The 8,563-nt window shown below is 43.0% G+C and overlaps 1 protein-coding gene across 1 annotated transcript; it reads right to left on the bottom strand.

The window, feature by feature from the left end:
- Positions 1-3,932: 3,932 nt before the first annotated feature.
- Positions 3,933-7,336, bottom strand: LOC113232584. The gene is made up of 4 exons (XM_026467352.1): positions 6,101-7,336; positions 5,777-5,981; positions 4,129-4,390; positions 3,933-4,023 (listed from the first exon to the last, which is right to left on the bottom strand). The coding sequence occupies exons 1-4, from the start codon at positions 6,665-6,667 to the stop codon at positions 3,933-3,935; spliced, it is 1,125 nt and encodes a 374-aa protein (XP_026323137.1). The 5' UTR covers positions 6,668-7,336.
- Between the last annotated feature and the right edge of the window lie 1,227 nt (positions 7,337-8,563).

Here is an 8,563-nt window from a genome sequence, read left to right as displayed (position 1 = left end):
CGATGACCCTAACTATGTCAGGCTAAGAACTTTTCAAATGACCCTCGCATATAATTATACCGAATAAAGAAAAATTTTTTTTGCGACAAATTGGATTTTAGAAATTGTTTTAAAAATAATCTTTTCGTATTCTAAAGTTTTTGTATAGATAAAGCTATAGACGAAATGCTCCTAATACTGTTTTGAAAAAGGCTTTAAATTCTTATCGCCATTTTTATTTTTAAAGAAATTATGAAGTAATTGTAAGTCAATGAGTAGCCGAGAAAAATTTCTTTTCTTTTTACAAAGTAAATTTAAGTTGAAATTAGCTTGAAGAAGCCTAGAACTTCTTGGAAATGGTTTGTTTTGTGAGTTATTCTGTATATTTCAGCTTTCTATAAATATTTAAAACCGAAAATCGATAACTGTATTTTTATTAAGTTTCTATTTATACATAAATATTTAAAATACAGCGAGCGCATTAGCTTTATGACAGGTTTCTCATTACTTTTCACAATGTATTTAAAGTCGCATGTCAATTCGCGCTTTCTAAACGATTAAACATCGCAAAAAAGTCAGAAATATTATATCTAATTTCGCCATGTTGCAATTTTGATAGTTTATATTTTGTAAGCCATTAAACTTGAAATCTATTAGTATTAAGAGAATTGCGTTGTGCGCTTGTAAAGCTTTAGTTACTTTGGTTTTAAAATAGCATTACTAAGAAAATTATCATAGACTATAAATAACCTAAAAACGTCTACAAGACTAAATCCTGTTCTACAACTGGTCTTGTAGCATTCTAGAAGGGTTACTTGAGAAAAAAGACAATAATCACTCTTAACACTACCTACAGATAATTTCTCAAAGAACTCCTGTAATGTACTAATAAAGTTTTGCCCACTTTTACTTTAAATTATTTAGACTCTTCTTCAAGATATCTTGAGGGAATTTGATCTCTTAAAATATACAATCGAATTAAATTCTATTAGATATCTTATAGTATATATTTAGATATAGATGTGCTGCTTGGGTATGGCCCTATTATACCAAAGGTGCCACAGATACTCAATGAATTCGACATCTCATTTTACGATGATTTACAAACTTACTGTGTTTTAAGGCATATTGTCATGAAAAAGCAATTTTTCTTTTCCTATTTATAGTGTTAAATCCTCTCGCAAATATCCATGATCGACATTGACACGTCTCGTAATTAATCCATAGCTATTTAATCCGTATCGGCCCTGTCGAACCGGGTACATTGTATTTACAGGGTTAATGGCTTTCGACTTAGCCCAATACCCCTACCATGAGTTTTCGGTGTGGCGATCGTAGGAAATAATTGCCAATGTTTTATGGTAAAGTGTCTTGTGTCGGATACTAGCAACCGATATTTGGTGGTGTATAATTATTCTATTTTCATACAATTATAATGAAATCGACCACTACATGCGCAGAAGCGGACAGTGTTGTTTTCGGTTGCTTTCACTAAAATACAGACACCGATTACCAGTCAAGTCAGTCTTTTTTTTCATGGAGAAATCCTCCTAGGATACTTCTACCGGATAAAACCCCACGGGGGCTTTCTCAGGTGCTCTAGTGGAGCCTCGCCGCCAGTGGTGGCATTGCGTCGTCGGCCGACGCAACGCAACAAAAAAAAAAAAAACGACGCAAAAAAAATTGGTTAACGGAAAGTGGGTGAAATTCAATAACCAGATTGCTAAAAAGGGCGTGTGAAAATACGTGTAAATAAATAAATAATGTGTTTTAATTTTATTATGTATGTTACTCTATAAGGTATGTATTTGTGGGTCTTTTGTAACCAGAACATAAATATATAAATTTAAAAAAAATTTCATAGAAAAACCGATTTCAAAAGTTTGTGGAATTATATCTATTTGCCAAGCTTTATTGAAATCGGTTACCGGAAACTGGATTCATCCCTTAGTCGGCCACCCTTGAAGGTGGAATATTTTCTTCAAATTTCAATGGGATCACTACCCTTTCCAACAAAAAAAACGTCCAAATTTTATAGTTTACAAATGTCAGCCTAATCGTGTAACGCACAAAAAAATACAATCCAATTCTGCCTGGTCGAACAGTTACCATACTGGACGGCTACGCAAAGGGTTCGATTCCCGGGCCGGGAGAAATATTTGTATGGCCAACATTTATTTTTCTCGTGGGTTCGGGTTTGGGATTTGTGGTTGTTTGTGTGTGGTTTCCCAAGTGCGGGGTACGTGCGTTATTATAATTATTGAAAACCCCTCCTTTTTGAAGTTGGTTGAAAAGAACCAAACGGTAGAGAAATAGTTTTTGTAATGTTCCTGTTGTTGTATCGATTATAAGAAACCAATATCCGATAAGTTGTAATTACCTGGCTAATGGAATTGAACTTGGTGTTGAATATTTTAGTATCTTACGGATTCGGCTATATTGAGTATCATAAATGAATAAGAGTGACGTCATAGCGTTTCTTTCAAAGGAAAATTGCATTAATGTATTTTGTTTCCTCATATTGTTTGAGAAAAGCAATGCATATGCCTCGGCGGGAACGGGGATTTCTTGACTCGTATTACCTACTCGTTCAGTAATTCCTTAAGTCCTGGCTTCTACAATAATGTACTCTTTACTCACGAATTTGTTAAAACTTTATTAATTTAAAGTTTACTCGTTGTGTAATGAAAATACAATTTAATTAATAAGTAAAAATACTCCAATTCTGCTGGAGTGTAAATCGAATATGTACAAAATATTAATTTATCTCGTTTCCTATTATACATATTTATAAAAAATACATAAATTCTTTGCTTAATTGGTAATTTTATTAATTTTGATAATTAATTTGCAAATTTTAAATAGTCCTCCATAATCGTGAATATTTTCTTATAGGATCATACAAAGGATTATTAGATTATATATAAACGTGTTAATAAAAGCAATAAATAATTTTAAGGGTGCTATGGTGCAAATACAGGCACATTGGACTAGTCAACTTATGTATCTCCCACGAGGCAGTGGTCTCCTTCTGTGAAGCGGTGATGCTTCAGAAGGAGGTCGCCGAGCGTGATCGGGAGACGGCCGATCCCGCTCGGCGGCGGCGTACCTTCGCGGCTGCAGGCGATCGGAGCGGGGGCTTCGTTCGCCAGTAAGTTAGGCAGCCGCGAGGAGGACGACGGGGCGGTGTGGCCCGCTTCGTCGTGAGGAGAGGAGGGGAGGACGTAGCTCCTCCTAGGTGCTGGGGGGGTTCCGGTGCGCAAAGTCGATCCCGGATCCTTCCCACTAGAGCACCCGAGAAGGCCACCGTGGGGTTTTAGCCGGTAGAAGTCCGGCATAACCTCCCGCTGCCTCCGCGGCGGAGAGGTATCCTCGGAGGATTTCCCCACGCAAAAAAAAAAAAAAGTCAACTTATGTATCAGGGTGATTGGCGCAATGGCAGTGGCCTCATTTTGATCTTTTCGATTTAAAGCTCTGAGTGACACTGCAACAACTGCCATGGACAAGCGTGTAGCTTACCATTATACGCACGAGTTGTTCGTCCCTTCACTTGATATAATTAAAAAAAACCATAGAAAATATAAGAAACTTTTTCTACGATAACGTTAAATAAAAATGTCGATACTGTACTAGTAAGTAGTATGGGATAAAAAGTATTATACTCATAAAAGTTTCGATTCTTTTATAAGTACGATACCTAAAGGTATCGATACTTTTGTCCTACAGATTTTCCTTAGTTAACGACAGAATAAAACAGTTATGAATACATCAACTGTTTTTTATTTAATGACATTAACAATTCTGTTTTAATCGCGCAAGTTGCACTAGTATGTTTGTCAATCGTCGAATAACCAATTAATTATATTTTCACATTGAAATCTTAGGCTTTCGTATTAAGTAGGAATTATTCGAAACGATATGATACTTGTCAAAAAGTGCCGAATAGATATGGACTACAAAAATATTGGTATAAACAAAGTGCTCGGCACCAAAAAGTATCGATTCTTTTCCGTGTCCCTAGTAACACAGTACACACAGGCACACCTAAAAGATTAATTAATTTTTTTAAGAATAATTTGAAAAATAATTCGCTGTACATCTTAAAATATTAATAAAACTGGAATATGACGAATATCGTAATCTTGGTACCTGGTATTTGGTGTAACGGGCTTTCCGCAACTCGACGTCGAGGCGCCTATTTTGCGTGTGGTGGTTGCAGGGTCGTACTCGTGCCACCTAAGCTCCTCCAGGAATCGCAGCCTCTTCGGTTTGCTTAAGACTTCGGGGAGCGCCCTCGGCACTCCAAGGTACTTTGCCCTGTAGTTGGCCACGCCGGAGCACTCTAGTAGGATGTGCACGGCCGTTTCCTCCCCCTCTTTGCACGCTCTGCATAGAGGGCTGTCCGTGATACCTAAATTGACAAGGAGTTTATTAATGGACCATGACCCGTTAGAGCGGCAGATAGAGTGCGCAGCTCTTGTCTTTCAAGTTTGATTAATTTACGAGATAGACTGGCGTTGAGCGTTGGGAGTGCTTCCCTAGCCTGTCTACAAACCGTAAGGGTTGTCCATATGTTATTATGAGAAGATTTTGTACCTTTGTGTACAGTTGTTCTTGTAGGGGAGGGACACTATGGGTTCTGGCCCTACAGCATCCGCCTCCGACCCTTTTCTAGCTAGTTGGTCTGCTGTGTCATTGCCACGTGAGCCGCTGTGTCCTTTAATCCACTGTAGAGTTACGTGGTTGTGTATACATACCTCCATGAGTACTTGGTGGCATTCATATATAAGCCCTGAGTTAATATCATAGCTGCTCAGCGCTTGCAGTACTGACATGCTGTCGGAGAGTATTCGAATGGAGTGATTCTTTACTCTTCTCGCTATTATTGCTTCTGCTGCCAACTTGATACCCATACATTCAGCCTGGAATACTGTGTTGTGGTCACCAAGCGGTGTTGATATGTTGTTATTGTTTTTTCGTATGTTACTACTTGTTCAGCGTATTACCAGTTACGGGTCGATGTATTGTAGTTCATTTCTTTGTGCCTGTCATCTTGGACGAACCTGCATCCTGGGAAGTGTACTTCCAGTAGGGTCCTTTCCGTTTCTTCAGGGGAAGTTGTAAATGTGTTGTTTGTTTTACGTATTGAACCTAGTTCAGTTGCATTTGAGTTCGCTAGGATTTCTCTTAGTCTGTTCGCTTGTGCACAAGACGTGATGTTCCCGCAGTAGCCTCGCGATGACACGGTATCGAATGCGTTTCTTTAGTTTGGATTTGGCTGTCTTGTAGTTTTCCCAGTCCTCATCCGCGCATGTTTTCATTGCTCTATTGAAGTGTCTCCTTACCCTTCTTAGCAGCCTGTGGCAAGCAAGCGGTGTCGCGGGGTCACTTAGTGGGCATGCTGAGTTATAACTTTAACTTCTCAATATATTTGATGTTAATTCTTTAATCTGTGTTTCTATCTGTGCTGTGGCCAGCAGTCTTCCCGGTGCTACCGGTTCCCCCAGTCTCTGGTGTAGTTTGTCAGTGTAAATTTTCCGATCGGTTTTTCTGGGGTTTCGTTTCGGTTGTTGTACTTTGATAACTGTTTTTAAGTTGAATCTTATCCATCTGTGGTCTGAGAAAGATGCTTCTTCGGATCTGGCACGTGCCAGTTATGGACAAGATTTCTTTGCTCCGTCTGACGCTAGGGTTAGGTCTATGATAGTGCTACATCTTTTGTTTACGAAAGTTGGTGTTGTATCTTTATTGAGGATTTGAAGGTTAATTGTAAATAAGTATTCTGTTAAGTTCTTACTTCTGTCATTTGCGAGTTCCATGCCCCACAGCGGATGGTGGGCATTAGACTCAGGGGCCACGACAATGTGCTGGCCGTTCTGCTCGCAGTGGTTGATTAGCTGTACCATTTCCTGTGGTGGTGGCACATCAGTCTCCGCCATATAGAGCACCACATCAGGCAGGGCCGTGGCCGCGTCAGTTAGAAGCTTTAGGAACTCAGGTCTCTGGAACAGAATTGTGTTAGTGGCTGTGTGTGTAAATTGTATAAAAGTTTTTTAGTTAGTTGTTTAAAAGCGCCGGCCATGCCCCACGATAACAGGTACCAGGCTTCAAGTAGGCTTACCACCACAAAGTTATTTCCCTGTCGCTGCTGCAACCTGTGGACAAACCATCTGTGGACCTCCGCCCACTTATTCTGCCAAGTGAGCATGTGGCCGATTCGGCGCGCTTCCTCCCATTGACCGGGGATCAGCAGTCCACAGACCCTCCGGGGAGCCTCCACTCCATCTTTCAATGACATAGGCTCCCCGGTGGGCAGCCTGATCGTGCTGATTGCGTCCTCTAGCCATTGGAAGATGGCCTTGTCCTGGCACCACAGCTTTAGGGACCCGTCGCTATAGAAGGGTTTACCTCGGAACTGTGGGCTGACGTCCTCCTCACTGCATTCCTCTGCTCCTTGAGAGAGACGCTCACAAAGGGCCTCCTGTATTATGTCGGAATCGGGGCTCCTTCTATAACCAATCTTGACGGAAGTGATCACCGCTAGAAGTTCCGGTGCGGTGGCCTCGGCATACGTTCTGGACTGGGCGGGCCTTTCGACTTTTTGCCTTTTGAGTTCGCCTCTTGGAGACAATGTCTCGTCGAGACGGGCACGTTTGGCATTGGTCGAGGACTTCTGTGCCTTGTGCATTTGTTTGTTCCTTGGAGGGAGGGGGGCCCTTCCAGGCGCGTGCGAGTCCGGTCCAGTGGGACGTACTAACGCGGTTTCTGCATCATTCCCGACACCCGCTGGGGGCCGCGCCTCTCCCTCTTTCGGATTTTCCTTCGTATTGCGACGCTCACGTTCTCGGAGTCGACCCCGTTTGTTCTTTCGGGCAGGGCGTCCCCTGCTCCCACTGGTAGCTGGAGGTGGTCGCTCGTCCTGGCCACTTTGCCCTTCCTTGCGGATGGGTACCGTGGTTTCGGGCTTGCGACTCACCAGAGTCCACCCTGCCTCAAGGGCTGTATGTGTTGGGTTCTGCGATGCAGAGCCAGGTGTCTGGGCGGGGACCACAGAGCATGAGGCTCGGGCCACTACCGCTGGTGTTGGGCCAGCACCGGCATCGGTTCGCGCTTGGCCTTGGGGTTTCCCCTTTGGTCTACCACTCACCGTAGGGCGCTGTTGTACGTTTAAAATTGTGCTTTTGGGTTTACCCCCCAGTACCACCGGTTTTAGGTGATTGAATGATTTTAGTTAATGTTGCAGTATTCTTGTGTTCACTATCCTGATTTCCCACCCACCACGGAGCCCGCACCTTTGGTGTTGTCCCATTCGGGACACCAGGATTATCAGGAGATCGCGACATCGGGGGCTCAAAATATTCGGCTGGCCGACCCGATCAAAGTCACCTGGCTGACTTTGATCGGGTCGGCCAGCCGCATATTCCGTACATATCCTTGCTGTCAGCATGGTCGAGTCCATCCCCCCGCACTTCGCCTGTGGCCCTCGGACGGGACACATTGCCGTTTCCCTGTGTTGGCTAGTCACAGGGCAACCGTTTAGCAGGAAATCAGGGCTGAAGAGGGCGTATTGCTTGCCGGAATCCCCACCCCGCTCGGGGTCAGGCACTCAGGTTTCCTTCATCCCTGCGTACGGCGCTCAACTGCGTAGGCATGAACGCAGGAGGGTGTAAATTAAGACCGCCCACCACTTTACATGGTCCACCCCCATAAACGCATGACCGGGCCGTGTTGATCGCTTCGCGCCCTCACTGGTAAGACTCAGACTGAAGCCGAGAGTTGTCAGTGTTGGCCCCAGGGTGTACCGGCTACATCCTTGGGCATTCTGTGACAACATGTCATCACAGACTGCTCAAGAACTTCGCACGCGTGGAGGTGGAACAACTAACACACCCCATATCGTAATGTAAATTCAGATTTGTATTATCATGTTGAATGATAAGTATCAATGATGACTTACGGCACTGAGACGTGGTCGCACACTATGGGCCTCATAAGAAGACTCAAGACCACTCAAAGGGCAGTGGAAAAGGCTATGCTCGGAGTTTCGTTTCGAGATCGAATTAGTAATGAGAATAACCGACATAGCCCTAAGAATTGTGGCAGTGCGCAGGGCACATTGCTCGCAGAACAGATGGCCGATGGCGCCGAAAAGTTCTCGAGTGGCGACCGCGTACCGGAAGGAAGACGCGGTGTGGGCAGACCACCCACAAGGTGGACTGATGATCTGATGGGCTGCAGGAATTCGCGGGATGCAATCTACACAGGACAGGTCGTTGTGGCATTCTTTAGGGGAGGCCTATGTTCACCAGATGACGTCTTTTGGCTGAAATATCATGTTATAAAATTCTTCAGCACAAAAAACTTGAGTAACAATAGTTAAATACAAAAAGACAAATTATGTGAAAACTTTTAAATAAATCAGATTTAGATCAACATAAGTATACGTTCTGTTGAAGCGTTTTTTTACAATTTCCCATCAACAGTTTCATCGAATTATATCAGTAAAAGAAAAACATTTACCTGAGCAGAAGGAAAATCACGTCTATTAATAAGACAAAACTCGTAAACTTTAATAAAAGGGTGA

The sequence above is a fragment of the Hyposmocoma kahamanoa genome, unplaced genomic scaffold (assembly GCF_003589595.1).
Source record: "Hyposmocoma kahamanoa isolate Upper Pololo Valley unplaced genomic scaffold, ASM358959v1 76, whole genome shotgun sequence".
Lineage (NCBI taxonomy): Eukaryota > Metazoa > Arthropoda > Insecta > Lepidoptera > Cosmopterigidae > Hyposmocoma > Hyposmocoma kahamanoa.
This window is presented reverse-complemented; position numbering and strand designations above follow the sequence as displayed.